The sequence below is a fragment of the Phycodurus eques genome, chromosome 9 (assembly GCF_024500275.1).
Source record: "Phycodurus eques isolate BA_2022a chromosome 9, UOR_Pequ_1.1, whole genome shotgun sequence".
NCBI classification, from domain to species: domain Eukaryota; kingdom Metazoa; phylum Chordata; class Actinopteri; order Syngnathiformes; family Syngnathidae; genus Phycodurus; species Phycodurus eques.
In genome coordinates, this window is record NC_084533.1 from 8,340,481 (window position 1) to 8,366,004 (window position 25,524).

At 42.5% G+C, this 25,524-nt stretch overlaps 1 protein-coding gene across 5 annotated transcripts in view; it reads right to left on the minus strand.

Annotated features, from left to right (window-relative positions):
* Positions 1-24,208, minus strand: part of macrod1 (mono-ADP ribosylhydrolase 1) — a 174,517-nt gene extending 150,309 nt beyond the window's left edge. For all 5 annotated transcript variants that reach the window (XM_061685331.1, XM_061685329.1, XM_061685330.1 and 2 more), the window contains exons 1-3: positions 23,744-24,208; positions 21,560-21,655; positions 21,348-21,461 (exon numbers count right to left, since the gene is read on the minus strand). In XM_061685331.1, the coding sequence (XP_061541315.1) occupies positions 21,348-21,461; positions 21,560-21,655; positions 23,744-24,122 (589 nt within the window). In that variant the 5' untranslated portion in view covers positions 24,123-24,208. The remainder of the gene's footprint in view (positions 1-21,347; positions 21,462-21,559; positions 21,656-23,743) is intronic.
* Positions 24,209-25,524: the final 1,316 nt, after the last annotated feature.

Genomic DNA, 25,524 nt, shown 5'->3' on the forward strand with positions numbered 1-25,524 from the left:
GCATTCCGCTTGGCCAGCCGGTACCCATCATCTGACTCAGGAGTCCCACAAGCCAAAAAGGCCAGATCGGACTCTTCAGCTTGACGGCATTCCTCACCGCTGGTGTCCACCAACAGGTTTGGGCGTTGCTGCCACGACAGGCACCGACCACTTTACGGCCACAGCTCCAGCCAGCTGCCTCAGCAATGGAGGTGTGGAACATTGTCAACTCGGACGCAATATCCCCCGCCACCCCTGGAACGTGGGTGAAGTTCTGCCACAGGTTTGACAGGGAATGCCGCCAGACGTTCCCAGCTGTTCACAATACGTTTGGGTCTGCCAGGTTGGACCGTCATCTTCCCCCACCATCGGAGCCAACACACCACCAGGTGGTGATCAGTTGACAGCTCCGCCCCTCTCTTCACCCGAGTGTCCAAGTGTTGTACACAACCACAAAGTCGATCATCCAACTGCGACCTAGGGTGTCCTGGTGACAAGTGCACATGTGGAGACCCTTATGCTTGAACATGGTGTTCGTTATGGACAATCCGTGAGCACGGAAGTCCAGTAACTGGTTATGACAGAGGTAGGGGCGTTACTTCCAATCACACCTGTAGCAGACACCCCATGGAAAGATGACGCCCAGCACCCCAGTCTCTGGCGAGACTCGTTCTTCCCGCAAAGATAGACAACCACGGGGTGGCGAAACTCAACTTCACATACAGACGCTTAGTGAATCATCAGCACCCGGAGCATCAAAGCGGAGACCAAATATACCTAGGTCACACTGGATCGCTAAATTAATTAACTACCACCACCAGCCAGCCCGGAGTGGAAGACAGACGTGGGTTAAAATAATGTTGCATGTAAGATGTGCTGAAAAACGGTCGCTGAGAAGAGCAGACAAAGCAAGTAAATGTTGGCAAGACATCATGAACATCATCACCTAAACTTATTTCTGCAGAGGTCTAGCCAGGTGACAACCCTGTCTAGTTGGTTTAAAATATTTAATTTGGTTTACATTTTGATGTCATCTTAATTTATTGATATTTGCTTTTTAAAAAAAAAACAAAAAAAGAAAAGCTTAACTATGATACTATTGAGCAAACCTAATTTGGCATATTCACCTGTGATTTATATACAGCCTGGACATAACTTGAAGTTGTTCATTGTGAAATATTGCTATAGAATATTGTTGTGCAATGTTTTGAAGAAGATGTATAAAGCACTTTAAAAAATGTAATGTTAAATAAATAAAATGTTCTGAAATGCTGTGTCCATCCATAAATGTCCTGGAAACCAAGTACAGATTTACATAAATTTGTGTAGAATATTATCAAATTATTCTTACAGAATAATAAATAATTCTTTGCCCATATTGCGCGTCTACCGCAAACCAGAACTAGCTTACACAACTGCACGTCTACGGTAAAGGCTGACACAGGAGTGGATTTTGACTCCCCTCCCACTCCCCTCCTCCCCCTTTTTACTCCCAGTTAATCGTGCTCTGTTTTCATTAATATCTTTTATCTTGAAGGTCACCAGAAGGGGAAACTTTCCACTCCCGTCATGGTTTCCACTCACGTCCACTCCTAGTAACTCCTTTTTGTCATAATTTCCATGTCCTGTGACTTTCGCTCCCGCTCCTGCCCAATCCTGTGATTAGTAGCAAAATTCACTCCGAACCGGAGGAAATCCCCAAAAATGTCAGACTCGTCTCCGATCACGTAAGCATCATTAGATAAATTAATAGTTAATTAATTAGTTAGAATGAATTGTAGTCCCTCCACAGGTAGTCAAGGATAGACACAGCCGCCGGTGCAATTTCAATCACTTTATTGAACAAACTGTTACAAAATAACTACTACAAACAGACTCATAGAGGAGCTTCCGATGGTCACAACTGACACCGAGTCACTCAACACTGTGTGTGTGTGTGTGTGTGTGTGTGTGTGTGTGTGTGTGTGTGTGTGTGTGTGTGCATGCGCCTGGGCGTGTGTGTGAGGATGTGAGTGGCTAACATTTTAGCCAGTTAACAGCCAGCCAATGCTACACTCCAGGCCACGCCTTTTAAAGCCACACACATTCAGTCACAGATATTATGGTGCTGTAGAAGGTGAGGATTGTGACCCTAAATGGTCAAAAATAAAACCTGCACCTCACATGTATATTTTGCATTTATAAGCTTGAAAATATATATAAATAAGATTTACATTGATCGTCGGGGGCTCTGGAAGATAGCCCTCTACAGTACAGTATTCCCTCGTTTATTGCGGAAGGTTATTTAAAAACACGCTACACAATTTTTTGTTGGTGTTTTTTTGTGGAGCTGGATTGGATTAGTTTCCATTAATTCCAATGCGGAAAGATGATTTGAGATACTGTATGAGTGTTTTGAGCTACGAGTATGGTCAAGGAATTAATTGAACTGTATATCCAAACTACAGTTGTCCTATAATCTCTTCCTCCATCCTCATGAGCATTCCAATCTTACTGTAATCTTGTGGAAAATTAGCATTGCTCCTAAAAGTTGTTACGTTGTGCTCATTATCGAGTATATAATCACCATACGTCATGTATGAGACTGACATTAGGCGAGAAATGGATTTAAATATTTTTTTTCTATGCAGGATAAAGCCTCAAGAATGTGCTTTCATCTGATGCCCAAATGAACAATCTGTGAGCAGAGGCAATTTGGAAGAAGAGCGCACTGCAGGCGGTGGGCTCTGGCTTTGGATATCTACTTCGAAAGCTCTCAGCCTTCATTCATGTTCGGCTTACGGCCCAGCTCAGCAGGGCTCCACTCTGAACTGGACTCAGCACTTGTAGTTAGAGCATATTGCAGTATTTCTCAAGTACTGACACTTAACAGAGAAATTCATGTACGATAGAAAGAATATTCAGAAAGTAAAAATCATCGACAACCACAATGTGTCATACCAAACATCATCTGGTTTTTGTCATACATTCTAATATGCAAGATAAATGCACAATTATAGTGTAGTGTAGTTGCACTACCGAATAGTGATGTTGGAAAATTTGAGTTTCCACCCTTCCTCGCTTTGAGAACTGAGAAATGTCATCAAATTCATCAAAATTTAAAAAGGGGAGAAAACCTTTGGCCCACGCTGCTATCAATCTTGAACTACAATTGAACTGCTGTTTTCGTAGGCCCTAGTTTTCATACGATTCGGTTTTCAGTGATTTGGAGATTTTGTCCTAGTTTTCGGAAATCTGCACAATATTTGTGCATAAAAAAAATAATTGACTCAGCCATTAATTTCCCGTAATTGATGCATGCGTGTTCATTCGAAGCATTTCGTAAGTTGTGTATCAAGGGTTAGGGTAAAACCAAGTAAGCATAACATGCTGATTTTATTTATTATTTAAATTCATGCCACAGAATTTCAATCATATTCAAGTCCAGACTGCTCGAAAACCCTCAAGTTTTGCTGAATTAAAACTATTTTGTGAGGATGAGTGGGTGGACCAAAATATCTGCACTGGGATGTGAAAGCCTTATTGCCAGTTATAGAAAATGCTTGATATCAGTTGTTGCTGCTGGGGTTATCCAGTTATTAGGTTTAGGGGGCAATTACTTATTCACACAGGGTAGGTTAGGGTTAAGTAGCTTTGAATGGGTTTTTTTCACTAATAAATAGAATCACCATTTTAAAAACTGCATTTTATGTCTACTTGGGTTACTGTTGTCTGATATTTAAAAATAATAATAATCTTAAACATTAAAGTGGGGAAACTATGCAAAAGAATAACATTTTGAGAAGGGGGGAACATACTTTTTCACAGCACTGTACATTCTATATCATCACTTCGGATCAATGTCAGAATATGCAGCTACTGTAGAGGGCCGTGGCCATGTTCCTGCCTCATGGGGTCCTCAGTCGCCATTTGCAGCTGCTCTTACGCCACTATAGGGCTCTGTGCCGGTGTCCTGTGGGCTTGGTCTGTTGTCTGCTCTTGGTGCAAACGGCTCCCTGAGATGTTATTTCCTCACGTGGATTCTCTGTGCCCAGCCACACTTTTTTATTTACCTGCGTGTGTGTGTGCACATGTGTGTGTCTGTATGGATGAGTGGCAGGAGGGGATTGATTTTAACTGTATGTAAACTGTATGTAAAGCACTATGACTTGCATTTTATTGTATGACAACTGCTTTATAAACAAAGCTTGATTTGATTTGATTTGATTGGTACTTTGTGTATTTGCTCTTTTGTCCCCCCACTGTATTTGAAGTAAAACAGTGTGTAGCGTATATTGGTTTTGGATAAAAGCGTAATTCATTTTGGAAAAGAATACGTCGGAAAGTGAACGCCTGTGTTTACTTTCGGTGTAGTTCGACGTACGTCTAATGTTACAATCAAACTATCTTTGTCTCGTATAGAGCACCACGTCTCTTTTTATATTCGTACATTTTAGGAAAAGCGACAAAAAAACCTCGATCAATCTCAGTACTTAGAAGGCTCGCTACATTAATAAAAATGAATAGTTCTCGATTACAGCGGTTTTACTATTTCACTCAAACACACAAAGTGCACAACAGGAAGTGGAATTTTAGAGGAAATTTAAGTAACTTAACTCATAACTACAGGCTAAACAGTGCAGAGGGACTTTACTACAAAAGGGTACATACAGATAACGATTCGTGACGAAGGCTGAACTCGTGACGTAAGGGTGGAATGAGGATGTGCGGGGAGCAATGCAAGAGCTAGGAATTTTTGTGACCATTAGTATCACCCAATTATGCCCCTATTTGTACTTAGTCATCAGAAAGTTGTACTCGCAGAACAAGATTTAGCCAGGCGGAACAAGAGTTAGGCAGGCGGGTCGATGCTCTCCATGGCTGGGCAAGGGCCCTAACAGGTGTATTTTGAAGAAAATGGAGAAAAAGGGAAGAAGAAAGAATTCAAGCACAGGGTGGTCGGAGCGCTTGGGTGGCATTGTTCGCCACATGCTCAGAGGAAACTTGCGGCGCAGCAAATCCTTCCTGCCGGATTCTTCTTTTGTGGTGCTTCACCCACACACAAAAGTGTAGATTTGGAGAGCGGGCAGAATAACTCTGCGGTCAGCTGTTGTTGGCGCGGCAAGGAAGGTTCGGCCGGGCCTACTTTCTTTGACGTAATTCCACTTGTAAATGGATTCTTGCTCACATATTTAATAATCTACATCCTACACAACACTGAAATGTACAACGTACACAGAGCAGCCAAAACAGATTTAATTAGTACCTGCAAGAGTTTTAGCAAACATCGACCCATCCATCCATTTTCTGAATCGCTTATCCTCACTAGGGTCACCGTTGTGCTGGCGCCTAGCTCAGCTGACTTTGGGCGAGAGGCAGGGTACACCCCGAACTGGTCGCCTGCCAATCGCAGGCAAAAATAGACATGTTAAGAGTGAAGATTAAACCAGAAATGTGTCCTAAATTGGGTACTTAAAACAGATCTACGTATTCCGGGGGACGACTAAACACTGTGCATGAATTAAAACATCATGACACAGCTTGAATAGAAGCCTTTCAATGTGTGTAAAAAAAAAATTATTCACTCAACGACAAACTGTATAAAATCGAGCTACTATTTTTCCATCCATCCATCCATTTTCTGTACCGCTTATCCTCACTTGGGTCGCGGGCGTGCTGGAGCCTATCCCAGAAATCATCGGGCAGGAGGCGGAGTACACCCTGAACTGGTTGCCAGCCAATCGCAGGGCACATACAAACAAACAACCAGTCGCACTCACATTCACACCTACGGGCAATTTAGAGTCGTCAATTAACCTACCATGCATGTTTTGGGGATGTGGGAGGAAACCGGAGTGCCCGGAGAAAACCCACGCAGGCACGGAGAGAACATGCAAACTCCACACAGGCTGGGCCGGGGATTGAACCCCGGTCCTCAGAACTGTGAGGCAGACGCTCTAACCAGTCGACCACCGTGCCGCCACTACTATTTTTATTTAGGCTAATTTAATCTCTAAATCCCCTCCCTGAGTTGTCACTTTATCATGGTGGAGAGATTTCTGTGTCCCGATGACTCTCGGAGCTAAATTATCTGAGGTTTTATACGCCTGATAGTGTCACCCGTGGCAAACAAGTCCTAGGTGAGAGTGGATACTCTGAACTGCTGTTTGGTGCAGAGGCACAAATAACAGTCAGGACCCGTCCCCCCACCCAAAGGTGGAAGGAGGCTACCCTCTCATCCAACGTGCAGGCACCGAGTTGGGGGGCAGTAAGTATGCCCACACCTGCTCGCCTGGACACAGGTCACCAAGGGTCCCCCTCTGAAGCCAGGCTCGAATGTGACCGCCTGGTGGCCGGGCCGGCGCCCATGGGGCCCGGCTGGGCACAGCCCAAAGAAGCAACATGGGTCTCCCTACCCATGGGTTCACCACCTGTGGGAGGGGCCAAAGGGGTCGGGTCTGTGGTAAACTGGGTGGCGGCTGAAATCGGGGACTTTGGCGGTCCAATCCCCAGCTACAGTAACTGGGTCTAGGGATGTGGAATGTCACCTGTCTGGCAGCGAAACTGTTGTGTGAGGTTGAGAAGTTCCGACTAGATATAGTCAGGCTCACCTCCATAGACAGCTTGGGCTCCGGTACCAGTCCTCTTGACAGGGGTTGCTCACGATGAGAGGCGCTGAGCAGGTGTGGGCATACTTATTGGCCCCTGACTCGGTGCCTCCATGTTGGGGCTTACACCGATGGATGAGAGAGTAGCCGGGTGGGGATACGGGTCCTGCCTGTTGCTTGTGCCTATGCACCAAATAGCAGTTCCGAGTACCCACCCTTTACGGAGTCCTTGGAGCGGGTAATGAAGAGCGCTCCCAGTGGGGACTCCCTCGTTCTGCTGGGGGACTTCAAAGCTCACATGGGCAATGACAGTGAGACCTGGAGGGAAGGGTGTGCACTTGGCACCAGGACAAAATAGGCCGCAGTTCGATGATCGACTTTGTGGTAGTGTCATCGGACTTGCGGCCGCATGTCTTGGACACTCGGGTGAAGAGAAGGGCGAAGCTGTCAACCGATCACTACCTGGTAGTAAGTTGGCTCCGTTGGTGGGGGAAGATGCCGGTCTGACCAGGCAGACCCAAACGTATTGTGAGGGTTTGTTGGAAATGTCTGGCAGAGTCCTCTGTCAGAAGGAGCTTCAATTCCCACCTCCGACTGAACTTGACCCAAATGTCAGAGGAGGTGGGGGGGCATCGAGTCCGAGTGGACCATGTTCCGTGCCTCTATTGACAACTGGAACTGTAGCCATAAGGTTGTCGGTGCCTGTCGTGGTGGAAATCACCGAATCCAACAGCTGGAGAGTATAAGTCTCTCAGCTGGCTTGGGAACGCCTCATGATCCCCTCGTAAGAGCTGGACAAAGTGGCTGGGGAGAGGGAAATCTGGACTTCCCTGCTTAAGCTGCTGCATCCGTAACCCAACCTCAGATAAGCAGAGGAAAATGGATGGATGGATGATGGATGGATGGATGGATAGACAGACAGTCACTAAATGGATTGTGTGTCACATTTAACAATTGTATGTTCTTTTCATCCATCCATTTCTGAGCCGCTTATCCTCACTAGGGTCGCGGGTGTGCTGGCACCTATCTCAGCTGAATTCGGGAGAGAGGCGGTGTACACTTTGACCTGGTTGCCAGCCAGTCGCAGGGCACAGATAGACAAACAACCGTTCGCACACACATTCAAACCTATTGGCAATGTAGAGTCTTCAATTCACCTGCCATGCATGTTTTTGGAATGTGGGAGGAAACCGGAGTACCTGGAGAAAACCCACGCAGGCACGGGTAGAACATGCAAACTCCACACAGGCAAAACCGGATTTGAACCCAGGTCTTCAGAACTCTGAGGCGGACATGCTAACCAGTCGCCCACCATGGTACCTTTATCATTCTGCCTTAATAAAGATAATAATGCTAAGTGTTGATTGGGACTGTCAGAGAGGTATTCATTAGTGATGTTAAAATGAACCCGAAGCCTCAAAGCTTGTGTCAGACTTCTTGAATCACACTGCATCGAAATGGTGCTGAGACCTGTCGTGCTGTTGATATGGATGAATAAATCAAATGTGCGCTGAACCTTCACTGAAATCAACCCTTTCTCTTAACAAAACAGGAACACAGTGAAGAGCGTGAGGACTCGCTAAATTAGACGCTTATCAAATATTTTGTGAAATGAACAGATCCGAGAAATGAATGTGGACATAGAACAACTGTAACGCTCGAGAAAAGCCTGATGAGAAAGATTTTCATTATCGACCGTACTGTATGTTTCATCAGCATGTTTGTCTGAGCACCTCTGACCAGGGCAGCCCGTTCTAGCTGTAGACAATAGCGAGAATAGGATAAGTGGATAAATACCTTCCATAAATAGTCATGTCATTTCCTAAGCTCTGATAATGCAGCTGGGCTGCCTCACAGTGTGCCTATCAGATGCCTCTTCACAACAACAGCAGATAGATGGAAATTATAAGACAGTAATTGTGTAAAACGTTTGTCGTGTTTTCCTACATGCCCGCCGTGAAAGTGTGTGTGCATATGCGTGTATAATGTGACGGCCTCATCTGCGAAAAGGACATGTGCTCAGACAATGACAATGATCTGTTGGCAATGGGGACTAGGAAGATGGGCCTTGAGGTTGGTTTGAAGCCTTTGAAGGCTACGCTCACACTTGCGTGCCACTTTGTTCAGCATTTTAGGATTACCTAAGAGACAGGCTTATTGTGACCATCTATTATGATTCATTACTGAAATAACGAAGATAAACCTTATCACATGCTTGTAATTTCCATTCATGTTTTGGCATGACTGTCCAGATTTCACACTGACACCTCCACGTGCAAAGAATACTATATGTTATTATAACAGATATTTGAATTATCACTCATTGCATAAATGATTTAGTACTAAGTCAATAGTTCCTACAGTTTTTACAAATGCCCACATTTGCTGTAAACACTGTATGTGTGTACAGTTATGCCTTGACTTAGTTTAATTCATTTTGTGACCATGGATCATGGTTGTTACATTTTTTAACACACATGTAATATTCTTTGTTTTATGTTTAGTATAAAAGTAAACTTCAACTTGGAGGGGCTTTGAAGCCTCTTTTTTTAATTGCTCACTATCTGCCAAATTACTGCGTGTTGTGAGGTGAGTTGTTTTCTGCCATCATCTAACACTTGTAGCTAAAATTTTTGCTCCCAAGTCAAAACAGAAAAATCAGCCCAGTGACGGCTCATACCTTCATAAAATTTATTGCCTTCATTTCCCCTCACAGATTAAGTTTATCAATATATAATAAAGACGAAAATTGGTTATACGTTTTTTTTTTAAATAGGACTGTTCCCTTATTTTTTTAAACAACTGAACTGAACATCATACTTTGGAGATCCAGCCGACATCTTCATGCTAAATTGATTATCTGGTTGTCATTAGAGCCAATATTTGGCAAAGACGGGGAGGCAGCACACTATTATTGTAACAAAGAGCAGGAAATGTTACATCATTAGTCATCCCCGGGAGTACATTAAGCAAGTCAAAGAATGACATACAAAGTTTGACAGTTTGGCTGCTTTACAACGTGCACATTACTGTCACACTGTCAGATATTCTCAAAGGACAATATCAATAACTTAGGTCACATTGCATTGATCATTTTGAAAGTTAAATAATACGTCAAATGACATGCCTGTCATTCAGTGCAGTAGCAGCAGTCATTCATGATTTTTTGTTTTGTTTTTCATCTGAGAGGTTGGGATGATGTTTGATACCACGTTAGATCAGTTTTAGTGACGTCTTTGCGAAAATAAAGCAGCAATTTGTACTAAATACAAAAACGGGCCAAAATATGGTATGCAGGATTTTTTTCATTTAGCTTCAAAATCCCTTACAATTCAGAACATTAGGGGGAGAGTGGGAGTAAAAAAATCCACATGAATCAGCGCATTTAATTATCAAATTAGCGCATGACTTTTAAAAAGGGCACGGTGAACGACTGGTTAGAGTGTCTGCCTCACAGTTCTGTGGACCGGGTTTCAATCCCCGGCCCCGCCTGTGTGGAGGTTGCATGTTCTCCCCGTGCCTGTGTGGGTTTTCTCCGGGCACTCCGTTTTCCTCCCACATCCCAAAAACATGCGTGGTAGGTTAATTGACGACTCTAAATTGCCCGTAGGTGTGAATGTGAATGGTTCTTTGTTTGTATGTGCCCTGCGATTGGCTGGCAACCAGTTCAGGGTGTACCCCGCCTCCTGCCCGATGATAGCTGGGATAGGCTCCGGCACGCCTGCGACCCTAGTGAGGAGAAGCAGTAAAGAAAATGGATGGATGGACTTTTAAAAAGGACAAGAAAAAAATAATAGCTTTTTCCAATCTACACACAAAATTGAGACTTAGAGAGTCAAGATTTATAAAGGGAAAAACATACAGAAAAACAATTAAAAATATATCTGTGGTTAGATGGACATCACTAGATATTTGTTTGTTTGTTTATTTTAATGACCAGTTTTACAGCAGTCATTTTTACATATTAAATAATAGGTAAAATGCAGGTACTATCAATGACATTACTTAGGGTTAGTTTTCATTCCGATTTGGTTCGGGGTTTTGCATTATTTTACTGCAAAGTTTACAGACTAGCTGTGAGGTATATTTTACTGCATGCTCTACAAGTACAGTGGGTCCCCGCATATTTGCGCTCCAGCATTCGATGATGCACCTATTCACCATATCTGATATCTGATACCCATCAACACAACTATAAAGTGTAAGGAAAAGCCACAACACTTTACTTTGAATGAGAAATAATGGATTTGGTTACACAATCATCATCAATCATTGATTTGGTTGAACGATTACATGGTTGCAGAACATTTTTTCATTTCATTTTTTCTGGAAGCGATGACTGGACAATATACCATGCAAGCTATTTAACACCGTAATCTCTCAGCTCTATAATACAGGTACTATTGTGGTTCAATATGCAATCACAAGGGAAACAAGCTTCTATTACTCCGACTTGTTGTGATAGTTCAGAGAGTGTGCACATAAGCCGGAGCTCGGCTCCAGAGCACAACTGCTGTAGGTAAACGAATTATACTGCCGGCCAGCTCATAGTCTCACTTTAAAGGCCCCACTTCATCAACCCTGGCCTACAGCTCGAGTCAAAAACAAGCAAGCAAAAACAACGTAACATGTTATCTGGATGAAAGTGGCTCTGGTGGGCCAAGTAATGATATTCCCGTCGACTCATTTTCTCGTTTACTCCTCCATTCACTCCATCTCCTTCCATCTCCCATATCAGCCCAATCAGGCTAATGAGGCTAGCACATCCTTTTTCCCTTCCTGCTCGCTAAAGTGCCGATTGATTGGAGGAGTGGGAAAGCTCTTAACAAGGGAGGGTGGGAGAAAAATAATTAGCAAGAATGAGCTTTTTTGCAAACTCCAACAGTTTGGGTTTCTTTTTTTCATTTATTTACTGACACGGACAACATTAGGGATTAACTCGGCAAGGGTACGCTAACTTCTCAATGTCAGGGTGTAAATCTCTCAAGCTGTAAACCCACACCCGTTTGTCTGCAATGATGTCTCAATGGATGTGGGGGGGGACGAGGGGATGGAGGGCGGAAGAGAACAAAACTCTAGAGATGTGCAAAACAGCGTGAAGCGTTGTGGTTTTTTATCCATCTTCCCTGACACAAACGGCACCGGAGCATCCCACACAAACTCAGGCCAGTGAACCTTGAAAGCTCCAAATTTTCAATTCCAAATCCAAGGAAATTAACGCCGTCGCCCAAATGACCAGTAAAGTCATGTTTCTGACAGTCGTGGCGTGATTAACTCGGACAGATCTGGACTGGAAAAAGTAGAGCAGTGGCCCCCTGTCTAAAGTCATACTGCGGCTAATTCACACAGCCACCACTGCCTCAGAAGTGCGCCTTTGGCAAAGACGCAGATCCGAAAGGACAGAGTGGACATAACAACCATGACTAAAGAGCTGTGATGTAAAGTGATAAAGAAATGCACATCTAGATTCAAAATAGGATTAGACAGGGCTAAGCAGCAAATTTACACAAGACAACTTTTGAGAACTATAACGGTAAAGGACTTTGAAAATCAAAACAAACTGAAAGTCTTCACATGAGCATATTAATCACCTTGAGGTGGTTCGTTAAAAAGTAATTTCAAACTAATTTGATGTTTTGCAATCATAAGGCTTATTAAGTGGGAACAGTTCTTGTGTTTTAGGAGGTTAAACACAGGTCATTACTTCAAGCATGTCCCCATTGTGACAGGCTACTGTATATGTATTGACTGTATTTTACTGTGATATATCCATAAATAGGCGGCACGGTGGCCGACTGGTTAGAGCGTCAGCCTCACAGTACTGAGGACCCGGGTTCAATCCCCGGCCCTGCCTGTGTGGAGTTTGCACGTTCTCCCCGTGCCTGCGTGGGTTTTCTCCGGGCACTCCGGTTTCCTCCCACATCCCAAAAACATGCATGAATTGGAGACTCTAAATTGCCCGTAGGTGTGAATGTGAGTGTGAATGGTTGTTTGTTTCTATGTGCCCTGCGATTGGCTGGCAACCAGTTCAGAGTGTACCCCACCTGCTGCCCGATGACAGCTGGGATAGGCTCCAGCACACCCGCGACCCTAGTGAGGAGAAGCGGCTCAGAAAATGGATGGATGGATATGCAAAAATATAATATATGTATAATTATTATATAATGGCAGACCAAAGTGGGATTTGCACACAAAATAGATGGCATATTAAAGGGGATGAATTTTGAATTTAATTTAGTTTGTTTTACTTGTCTTATTTGGTGCAACTGGTTAGCATGTCCACCTCACAGATCAGAGGTCATGAGTTCAAATCTGGCCTTCCTGTGTGGAGTCTGGATGTTCTCCCTGTGCTTTCGTGAGTTTTCCCTTGGTATTCTGATTTCCTCCCGCGTTCCCAAAACATGCATGTTAGGTGAATTCAAGACTCTAAATTGTACTTTGGTGTGAATGTGAGCGTGAATTGCTGTTTGTCTACGTATATGTGTCCTGCAATTGTCTGGCGTCAAGTCCATGGTTTACACTCTCTCACCAGAAGTCAGCTGGGATAAGACAATGACCCTAAGCACACAGCTAAAATACCGAAGGGGCGGCTTCAGAACAACTCCGAGACTGATTTTGAATGTGGGCCTGTCAGCCAATCAGTGTGTTTCTTGTGATATGCTCACACGGTCACATGAGTTACACGTTCAATCGGGTGCGTATGTACTCTAATAAGGAAGTGGAGCGCTGTAGCAGCCTGGCTAAGTGGCGTGGCTACATATAGCTCACGCGAAACAAAATTTTAAGCACGACAGCTCATTATTTTGTATCGCGACAAGACCATTACGATATGAAGGCACTTTTAATACCGCAGTATCATGATATTGTGACCACTGTGACATCCCTACCATCTGGCTTCCTTATTATATATTTGTATTAATATTGGTAATATTATTCAAATTCAGCATGCGCCATTTCCATTACATGTCTGTGAATATTTCTATTATGTATCCGCACACATTAATTAATTAGCCAAACATGTTTTTGCTGGACTCAGTTCAGAACTATTTTTAAGAATTCCGTGTTACGATGGCGACACAATTCCCCAAAAACTACAAAAATAAGTCCCATTGAAAATGGATAGGGCGTCGGGTAAAAAAAGATTTAACATCATTCCCATTTGACATTCAAACTGTTCATCTTATCTAATTCACTTTGGGAACTATTTTCAGCATTGCAAAAATTCCAACATTTCTAAAATCCCACATTTTTTCACCAACAAATTCCACATTTCTTAGCATGTAATCCACTCTATTATCTTGTTCTTCAACATTTCTTGACAGATTAAAACCATTGAAATTACAAAATATTTTCCACCTCATTCAAATTCTAATTTTCTCACCCAAATTTCACACTTTCCCATATTAGGACATATTCTTCAGAGTGGATGATGCATTCAGCAACTAACTGAGACACTGCGACTATATGAGCGGAGGATACTGTTAAAGAGAAATAAATATGAGAATAAGATCAGGATCGTTTCATGAAATTACAAAACTGTATTCTATTTCTGTCATCTATACTGCAAGGTTAAAATGATGATTTTTCTCAAGGGATAAATGAAGTGCATCACTGAAATAGTAAAAAAAATATATATTAAAAACAAAAAATAAAACAAAATCCAATGAACCAAAAGCGCAGCACCTTAGAATTGCTTTGAATAAAAATGTGGAGAAAGGGTTTTTGTTTCATCTCAACGCGTCAAGCAACACATGCATAAATAAATAGTCTTTCTTAGAGCTTGGATATGTAAAGTGTTTGTCTGGAATAGAAAACTTGGTGTGACATGTTGCATCTTGTAATATGAGGCTGTCTTAAGAGGAGCTGACAAGAGCTCTAGGGTAGATGTATGGTAAGTGCAGCGCAGAGAGGAGCACACGCTGAGCGCCCCGTTGGGACCGCAGTCACATGAACAGTCTCTCCTCTGGGCTTTCCATCATCTATTCAGACCCATGTTACTAGCAGGACGGCCCAATGGATCATAAAATGCCCCTCGCGATTAAAGGCTCAGATAAGTGACTTGATGACAAAGTGGTAGTCGTTTGAGGGTAAAGCGAAACCTTGGTGATGGTGGACAATATTACAACTGGATACAGACAAGACAATGTTACCAGAGACTGGAAAACTCTGGTGCTCGAGGCAATCTATTAATAATGGTTGAAAAAAAAAAGATAAGAATTTATTAATCCTTGGGATGATGCTCGAAAATCCCTATCATAGCGATCACAAAGCATGCCAAAGATTTCACTTTTTATCCCCAGTTGAAGAAATACAGCTCTAGTGAAACGTTGTTCACACGTGACAGTTTTGGCTCAGTTAAAATCAGCGAGGGGCTGAGAATTTGGTACGTTGGCCTTCAGAGGGAAATTACCCCAGTTAATACCATCAAGGCACAATTACAGAAACCACCAATACAATATAAAAATGCTTTATAACAGGATGATTTCAGAATCAATGTCTATCTAATATGTCAGAAACCTACAAATGGAGATAAAATACATCACACTCACCAGAGATGCCAATTCTTAAATGTATTAATGTGTTTTTCTCGTCAAAATCGGCTGTATCAAGTTTTGCTCTGAACAACCAATTAGACAACAGCTGTTGACGTCATCGAGGGGCCAGTTTATTAGCCGCGGCTGGCCTTGTGAGGACGAAATCTGATTGGTTCGAGAAACAGTCCCATTGCTAATATAGTTTTAGTTACATGGGCCAGCACGACTAATTCTTAAGGCACTGGATGCACACAAACAGGCTGAAATCGGAATGGACAAAGAAATATAACCTACGTGTACTGAAAACTGTGCAGCCAAGTGAAACAAGACATAATGATGAGAAAAGAGTGCGGGGAAAATACAATTCCACGGAACAAATATTAGAATTTTGGTTTGCAAATGTAAGTCAGTGATTCTGATAGTGTTTAGGCTAGCAGAGAAGGCCTTGTTGGCGCAGAACACCCACAACGGGTTAAAACAGACTCGGACAGTGAGGTTTGCTGGGTCAAGGGTGAACGCTGTCCTCCAAAACCCTGGTGCACACAAAACGAACAGACTGAGACGGCTTCAAGAGGGTCTGATTGTGCTTTGAGTGTACCCTAATCAGGCTAAGCGGTGTTGAAAATGGATGGATGGATGGTAGAGCAGCAGCAAGACAGCGAGCCGCCAACACTGGACCTCACCAAGATTCGTCATCGATCATCTGTCAGGCTTTGTCTGACTCCTCCTTTTTAATGCCTCTCACTATATTATGTTAAAACTCTGAAATATGTATGATTGTTTGGATTTGCTAATGTATTAGGATGATAAAGCTACACATTTTCCTTAAGGGACCAGCCCAAAGCCTGTGCATCTCTCTTCTCTCTTCCATCAACACAGTGATATTGTGAATTACTGTAGTGCTCACAAATACATTCATTTCATTCATTCATTTTCCGTTCCGCTTATCCTCACTAGGGTCGCGGGCACGCTGGAGCCCATCCCAGCTAACTTCGGGCGAGAGGCGGGGTACACCCTGAACTGGTTTCCAGACAGTCGCAGGGCACATATAAACAAACAACCATTCACACTCACATACACACCTATGGGCAATTTAGACTCCTCAATTAACCTACCCTGCGAATGTTTTTGGGATGTGGGAGGAAACCGGACAACCCGGAGAATACCCACGCAGGTACGGGGAGAACATGCAAACTCTACACAGGCGAGGCCGGGATTTGAACCCCGGTACTCAGAACTGTGAGGCGGATGTGCTAACCAGTCCGCCTCTCACTAATACAGATTGTCATAATTTCATGTGTGTCAACAACACTCTATTATTAAACTTAACGGCGCTTAATGAGGAAAACGTTTTACATCCATAAAATCCAATGCAAAACCCGCATGCACTCACAGAGCTATTCTGTAGAATGAATGAATGAATTAGTTAAATATACAATAAATTCTACAGAATACAGTGACTCATGCGTTCCTCCAAGTGATGTGAATCACAGATTATTTGTGCATTGATTGAAATTCTTTCCTGTTCATATAGGTGAATCCATTGTGTGATGGTGCTTTAATTGAAATCTGGGTGCAATCAAAGGCCCCAACTACGTTTGGGAAACCCTTGTTTAATTTTGGCTCGTTGGTGATGTCTGTATGGGAAGTGGACGTAAATTGGGGCACATCGGCATGATTTGGCGTAGTGTTGATTGTGAAATGCCGCATGTCTCTAATCTTAGTCTAAGGGACAACAAGAGCTTGATGTGCACTCGAATGGCTTTGGTGACACTCTTAGAGTTTTCTATGTGTGGCTTCACTGTTCTACCACAAGGTTCTGTGTATGCATGGTCAGAGCGGTGTGTAAATTTACGCCACGTCACCATTCACAAGTCCAAACCATCCCATACTTTGCGTGGAAATATTTGTACGCACACTTTACGCACAATTCTGGGTGTACGCAGGCTTGATATATAAGGGCCCTGAGCTAACAACAATCAACTACACTCTCATTCATGGACGCATACGTCACTCACCAGGCCAGGCCCTGCCATTTGAAGCCACACACATTCAAAATAATTTTTTGTCCGATTACTTGATGAATTGATGGGATAATCATGGACAATACTCACTTCTAAAAACATTCAACAGCTCCTATATGTGAACTTCATGTCGGAAATCCTACATGTTTATTAATTGGAATAAGTACAAAACTGTGTTGTTTCTGTATTTTTTCAGTTGTTGTTTTTCATGCTTTGTCACTGGTTACTTCAAATTTTGTCACATTCACCTTTTCTGACTTTTCTGACACGCGCACACGTACACAGACACTCACAAAAACATTATTGTGTTTCATCACTTTTAGGGAAGGTTGCAATTTCCTGGCATGTTCTTCTGACCAACCCTGTCGCATTAAAACGGTACGACATGCTTCCTGAAGGTACCTGCAACACATTTAGTGAAATCCTTGACCTTGCACTCCTTTTCTTAGTGAGGAGTGCATGCACACGCACGCACACACGCACACACACACACACACACACACACACACGCACACCTACAGTTGCTGTCGCTCTCATCCTGTCTGGCACCTGTGGCCCAGAAAGGGGGAGGAAAAAAAAAAAAAAAAAAAACTACCAGGCCTAATCTTGTATCTCTCAGCTATTGCCAGCTTGAATGGGTTTCCGGCAGCAGCGAACAGCTTTATCTGCTACCTGCAGAGAAAAGCTAGAGGGAGCACATCTCATACACACACATGCAACATAGTACATGCACTCAAACACACAATACAGTCACACTCTGCACAAGCATGTGCAGCTGTGCATAGAGGCAGACATGAATGTCTATAATCACTTGTGTTTAGCTCTAGTGTGCTAGCATATATTGTGACTCAAATGATGAAGATGAAGCAATGCAGCAGTTCTAAAGATATGTTCTTTATCACTTGATGGTGCAGGGCTTAATTTTAGAGACAGATTTTTCCTATTTTAATAGTCTAGCCTGAAAGATTTATCAGACTATGCCATCACACACTGAGAGTGCTACTGCAAAAGAGGGCATTATGTAAAAATAGAGAGTAGAGCAAACAGTTCAGTTTTTAAATCTTTTTCCATTATTAAACTTTAATCCTATCCAAATGGTGCTCAGGCCACAATAAATGGCATTTAACATCTCATACAAATATACATTAAATACTGCAAGGGGAACTGGGAGGAGTAAGTGCTGGAATGCAAATAAGGAATCAAACTTCTGTGAATTAAAAAAAAAGTGCTTATTACCGCTAGGCAAATTTGCATTTACCATCCATCCATCCATTATCTTAGCCGCTTATCCTCGCATAGGTCTTAATTAAAAAAGGTGTTTAGCAGTTGTGCCCCCCCCCCCCCCCACACACACACACACACACACTTTTATTCATGTACACAATCCCTGAGAACTCAACACTTCATCGACGTTTCATTGTGCAATCCATCTTAATCAGCTAGCTCATCAGAGACAATATATCCTCCCCTCCATCTTTCCTTCCTTCTCCAGACCAAGTGATTGAGGGGTGTAAAGAGGTGGATGTTTTGGCCCATCGTCTCCTCCCTCTTTGTATCATACCGCCCCCCCATCTCCCACCTCCCACCTCCACACCCAGACAGCTCTTAAGTGCTTGTGGGTTTTTATGTTTGTAGTGTTTTATAGGAGTGGGCAGAAGCCAGGGGCTGTTAAAATGTAGAAGCAACAAGGGAAGGGGCGGGCCAGGAGGATGAGAACGAGGCGGAGTGGGGAATTATTGTAAATCCAATCTTTATTGAGAGCGACACAAACGACATGCAGCGCCCGCCCAGATTTCTGTAACGCCTCGCTTACCTGATCAATCAGGGCGGGCTGACAAACGTCCTAAATGTGCATTTATTGGTACATGTACTGAATTGATGTTTTAAATCTTTGGACACCCACCTCTCAGGTAGAAAAAAATACAAAAACTAGTTTTCTTTGTTATGATGTGATGTGATTTTTCAAAATGATTTATTCATTTCGTCCTCCAATGGCAATGCAGTAAATTGCAACAAGATAAATGATGTGTGACTGGATCATTCTAACACTTTTTTGAACATGTCGCAAGGCAGAATTCCCCATTGCTTATATATATATATATATATATATATATATATATATATATATAAGCAATATATATATACACACACACACACGTTTTTATAAATTGCTATTTTCCTTATTAAAAAACACATTACAAAATGTTTCGTTGTTTTTTGGAGGGAGACTGGAACGGATTAATGGCCATTCTTTTCAACAGGGAAAGATGATTTGAGATACAAGTGTTATGAGTTACAAGCGTGGTCGGAATTAGGAACTAGTATCTAAATTAGAATTAGTTAAACTTGTATCTCAAGGCACCACTGTACTAGAAATAGTACCTTATTCTCTACCTGGTATTCCCAGTTTTTATCAATGCGGTATAGAGCCACGAAAAAACAAGTAGAGAGCCACAGACGCAGGAAAACACTCCCAGCACAATGAGGATTGTTGGACAGCTTTATTTATACACATTAAGTTGAATCACTTCTCTATATTAAATATAAAATATTTATGAGGGCAAATGTTCTCCCTTCATTTAATGCATAGCCACCAGTGGTGTGCAATATTGTTAACATATTTGGGAGTGTTTCTGTGTGTCTTTAGGCCATGAAGAACTCACGGCACCTTATATTGGTCTACCAGTCAGCTAGTATGGCGTATAATTGGCCACAGTTGGCTTCAAGTGAATGTTTTCTGCCTCCCTTCGGCTAAATGATGCGGCCACAAAAACACGGCTACAGTCCAAGGCGCATGTCAACCGCTAGTTTAACTGCTTCCTGCATGCTCCTGCTTGCCCAGCAGCGCTGCAACAGGAGAATAAGTTTGCTGGTGTTTATTTTTTTCAAAATAACTCACCCTTTTTATAATTCCTCTCTTGTCCTTAACAGTCTACCCACTGTCTCATTTGAACGTCACGCGTCTAAGTGACCTCGCTCAAAGCTTCTGAGTCAATCAGTTAGTCAGCATGTGAAAAGGTTGGCCTCTTAGTCAACAAAAGAGTGCAGAGAATGTCAGCAGGACAGGAAATCATTCAGACAGAAGAAAGGATGGTCGGACACCGCAGCCCAAAAACCCTCTGAGGGCGCCCTGTACCAGCCTGTTGCCATGGTGATGCCATCCGTGATTTACAGTAAATACTAGCCTTGCTCTGTCTTGTTTCTATCTTATTCTCTTCCCTCTTCAAGTCTCCCATCTTGATTTTTGTCTGACCTGAGTACCTGACGGACATGTGTTGTCCAGAAATGCTTTATTTTCTTTTATTTTTATCTATCCCTTTCTCCCCTTGCCCCATCCTCTCAGCTAAATGACACTTAACTTTACTGGTGCTTTTGGTATTTGCCACGTTGTAAAAGCTCTTGCAAAACGTGTGCAACAAGCAAAAGTTGTCATCCTGGACACAAATTATCAACGCATGCTGTATACAAACACAAGCTCCCCTGTTTGTGTGCACGTTTAATGTTTGCCGACACATGCAATAGTGATGCTGCAAATGAGAGGGAATGATCCACACACTCACTTGGATGCTGGCATCTGCTGACAGTCAGCTGCCAAATGGAGATCTATCATTTTCTGCTACAGTCTCATCATCAAGCATCATTTAGGCATGCTGGCCCACCTTTCCCCTCCCTTAACACACTCCTGTGCCAAGACGCAGAATACATTTCTCCCAGATGGACTAAGTCGTGTGGGGAGGGTAAAAGACTCATGAGAAGGCTATCATTGCCCCCTAATGGTTATTTTAAGGCAGTCATTCACAATCGTAATTGAACAAGGAACATATTTACATTAGAAAAATCTCACAGCATACCCCAAGAAAAAATGTCACAAAAAGTATACAGTATGTACTGAAATAATGATGATCTTGTTTCAATTTACTAACTCAGGGTCTGTTTCTTTGAACACAAAGCTGATATAGAATGGCAGCAAGTGGATACACAGGTTTATTGTACCTTGAATGTAGGAACATTTAATTGTTCTGCCTCTATCTCATTGGCATAGAAAGATGTACAAAGATAAATTTGTAATTCATAACAATTTTCTGACAAATTATGTGAAATTGGATCATTTCCTGCTCCACACCTGAGGATCTCTTACAGCACAGTGGTTAGGAATCACACGGAATTATCTTGTCTCATACCAGATTCAAACAGCTAAAAGCAACACTCACGGTCTCACATACCTGCATTGACAATGGCATCTACCTCCAGTACTGTGATGTTACCACTGTAGACTGAAATTTTCCCATCAAGCTTTTGATTTTTTGGGTAATGACTCACTTCAGGACAACCCGACACTGAAGAAGAAAGACCAAGTTGTAAATTAGCTTGTAAATTACAGCAAAATAGCGTAAGAAATGTAATGTAAGAGAAATTGTGATGTTGGGTGTCGAACCTCCAGCGTGAGTCCAAGCTGGGATGTCGCCTAGCCGTACAGAGTCAGTCCTGTAGTGTTTACGCCTGACCTCCAGAGGCTGAGACAGCAGGAACTCTGAGAGATACAATGGAATAGATTAATAGATTTGGAGCTATTTAAACATAGGTTTAACTAAACACAAAATGTTCTAACAACCACTGTTAGAGCATTTTGTGTGTGCTTGCGTGGGTTTTCGCCAGGTACTTCGGCTTCCTTCCACATTTCAAAAACATGCATGTTAGGTTCACTGATATTTAAATATTTTATTTTATTTTCAATCATACAGCCCTTAAAGGACCTCTCTAATGCTGTAGACATTGGCACTTATTCCATAGTTCTGGAATTTAAAATGATGTCTGCCAAAAAATACCCCCCAAAATAGATTCAGTCGTAGGCTTGTTTTCTGATGACATATTTGATTTTCAGCCAGAATTTGGTCAGAAACGGTGCAGAAGGCAAGGACATTTCCTCATTAAACTACTAACTGTTCTGCAGTGTAATTGTCACGTATATTGAAAGTCTGAATATTATTTAAGACAATAATAAGTGAAAAGAAAAAAGTTTGAATGAATGATGTGACACAAGTGTTTGCTTTTAAAGGCTTTTTGTACAGTGGTGGCATTGTGTGCCTTCTACAGACTTTGATGGCCACAGCTGTCTGGCATAGGCGGAGTCAGGAGTGGCCAGGAAAAAAAGTCCCCCCCGTAGTCAAATTGCCATGACTACGCTATTATAGGAAATGACTGACACTCTCATTTTTTTTTAGAAGAAAAATACATTAAAATAACTTTTTTACTCGAAATATGGGCCATCTAGACGCTTTAATACCCTAATACACTTATGGCTGCGTCTTCTTTGAGGGATGAAATTGATGATGAACTGTTACTGATCCAAGGTACCTGAAGATGCTAATCAACTGGACAGTTCATACCATGTGTGTGGACGGTAAGAATACCAAAAGCCCAGGGATGCCGGTACATTGCGCTGCATAGGGTTGCGTACAATGCCATACAGTTACAACAAAGGAATTGAGAGTAACCTTTTACAGGTAAACATTTTAGGGGGGCTTTTTTTTTTCAAATGTTATGCATTGAAAGCACACGCTTTGACGTTGACAAAATAAAGTAAAACTCATGAAAATTGGTTATGACTTAATTGCGATGTACAACCCCAATTCCAATGAAGTTGGGACATTGTGTTAAACATAAATAAAAAGAGAACACAATGATTTGCAAATCATGTTCAACATATATTTATTTGAATACACTACAAAGACAAGATATTTAATGTTCAAACTGATAAACTTTATTGGTTTAGCAAATAATCATTAACTTAGAATTTTATGGCCGCAACGCGTTCCAAAAATGCTGGGACAGGGTCATCTTTACCACTCTGTTACATCACCTTTTCTTTTAACAACATTCAATAAACGTTTGGGAACTGAGGACACCATCGTTTGTTTGTTTAACTCTTGGTGAAGTTACTGTACAAAAACACAATATCGCAACATTTTTACAATATCGCAATGTTATTACGTATTACATGTGACAATTTGAAATTTTGGTACAGATTTTAGCAAGAACCATGGGAGTTGATGCACATGATTTGCTTTCAAGGTCCACATAAAATGATGTGACGGCTGGGCTCTACACTAACTTTTGCACTAGTAGCATTGGCACATGATTTTGTCTCATCAGTATTGCATCAGTATGTGACTTCACAAATGTGCTTCTGGAAGAATGGTAAAAAAAAATTCCCATGCATACGCTCCTAAACCTTGTGGACAACCTTCCCAGAAGAGTTGATGCTGTTATAGCTGTCAAGGGAGGACCGGCGTCATATTGAATCCTATGAATTAGGAATGGGATGTCACTTAAATTCATATCCGAGCCAAGGCAGGTGAGCAAATACTTTTGGAGGTATAGCTTATGTTGAAGTGACATGAGGAGCTTCATGTTTTGCTTTGTTTCCATTTTGTGGCATCCATAAACAATGATAAACCATTTGAGGGTGTCAATTGTGGATTTTCACTACTTGCGGCAGGTAACTCAATTCTTTCACAATCTGACACTGGAAGAGATTATTTCATTTCCATTTTCATATTTCATGTACTTAAGACTTGTAAAACAATGACATAATGAAAGGTGCACCAGTCAGCCTCACCCTTGATCTCTTTCCAGTCGCCCTCAGTGGCGTTCAGGTCAACTTTCATGGCTGCCATCGCCCCTGTGTGGAGAGACCCTGTCGGCGCGCCGGTGCCAATGACAGTGCCCGAGCTGCCTTGCTTCCGAGGCGGCACGGAAAAATAATCCCCCGTGCTGGACCTCCAGTGGGTTGCTGTGGTGGTTGTAAAGTTCGCGGTGTTAATATGGCCGCGGACGGGGACGGGACGAGTCGCTGGCCTGCTTCCCACCTGGACACCTCCAGGAGTTAAAATAATATGCTTGAAACGGACAGCGGCGGCCACACGAAACACGGGCCCTCCGGCCTGCAGTAGCGGGGTTCTGATACGTGCAAGTAGGTTTGAAATTTGTATCGCCATGTCTCATTAAGTGGTGGGACGTTTTACGCAAGCTCCACAGAGGTTACGTTTGTGTCAAATACAAATGCAGACGTCTGGTCTCGCTTTTCAACTTCTCATGCCTTTTTTTTTTTATTTTATTTTGTTTGTTTGGCCGTGCGGAATGTACCATTACATTCAAAGGGGGGAGAGAATTAGTTGCAGCGAAACATTTTGGAGAAATCGTTGCATCAGGGTTCCTACTTCATTGTTTAATAGCACCAATATGTGAGTGTTTTATGTGAACTGTGTTTATTTGTTAACATTTCGAAAAGTAAATCCTGATTAATAAAACTCCGAATCGGAGAGACCAACCATGATTAACTGGTGATCCCTTTAAGTACCTTGGGAAATATGACGACACTCGAGTTGCCAACAGTTACCAAAAAAAAAAACAACAACGCGCTTGTTTTTGACTCATGGGTGGGCAAACTTTACAGCTCATGGGCCATATTAGAAATTAGATTTTTTTTTAAACATAAATAGACGAATATTCTGATAAATTATTCTGACCTTAAACATTTTACATTCTGCTCTCCTCCCCCTTACCCGTACTTATATTTTAATACTTAAATGTGTGACACTCATACATTTAACTCGAGTGCTGTCCATTTCTTCTGATCATCCTTGAGATGGTTCTACACCTTCATTGGAGTCCAGCTGTGTTTGATTATACTAATGGGACTTGATTAGGAAAGCCACACACCTGTCTATATAAGACCTTACAGCTCACAATACATGTCAGAGCAAATGAGAATCATGAGGTCAAAGGAACTGCCCGAAGAGCTCAAAGACAATATTGTGTCAAGGCAAAGATCTGGCCAAGGTTACAAAAACATTTCTGCTGCACTTAAGGTTCCTAAGAGCACAGTGGCCTCCATAACCCTTAAATGGAAGACATTTGGGACGACCAGAACCCTTCTAGAGCTGTCTGTCCAGCCAAACCGAGCAATCGGGGGAGAAGAGCCTTGGTGAGAGAGGTGAAGAAGAACCCAAAGATCACTGTGGCTGAGCTCCAGAGATGCAGTCGGGAGATGAGAGAAAGTTCTAGAGTGTCAACCATCATTGCAGCGCTCCACCAGTCGGGGCTTTATGGCAGAGTGGCCTGACGGAAGCCTCTTCTCAGCGCAAGACATATGAAAGTCCACATGGAGTTTGCTAAAAAAAAAAACACCTGAAGGACTCCAAGATGGTGAGAAATAAGATTATCTGGTCTCATGAGACCAAGATAGAATTTATTGGCCTTAATTCTAAGCGGTATGTGTGGCGAAAACGAGGCACTCCTCATAACCTGTCCAATACAGTCCCAACAGTGAAACACGGTGGTGGTAGCCTCATGCTGTGCGGGTGTTTTTCAGCTGCATGGACAGGACGACTGGTTGCA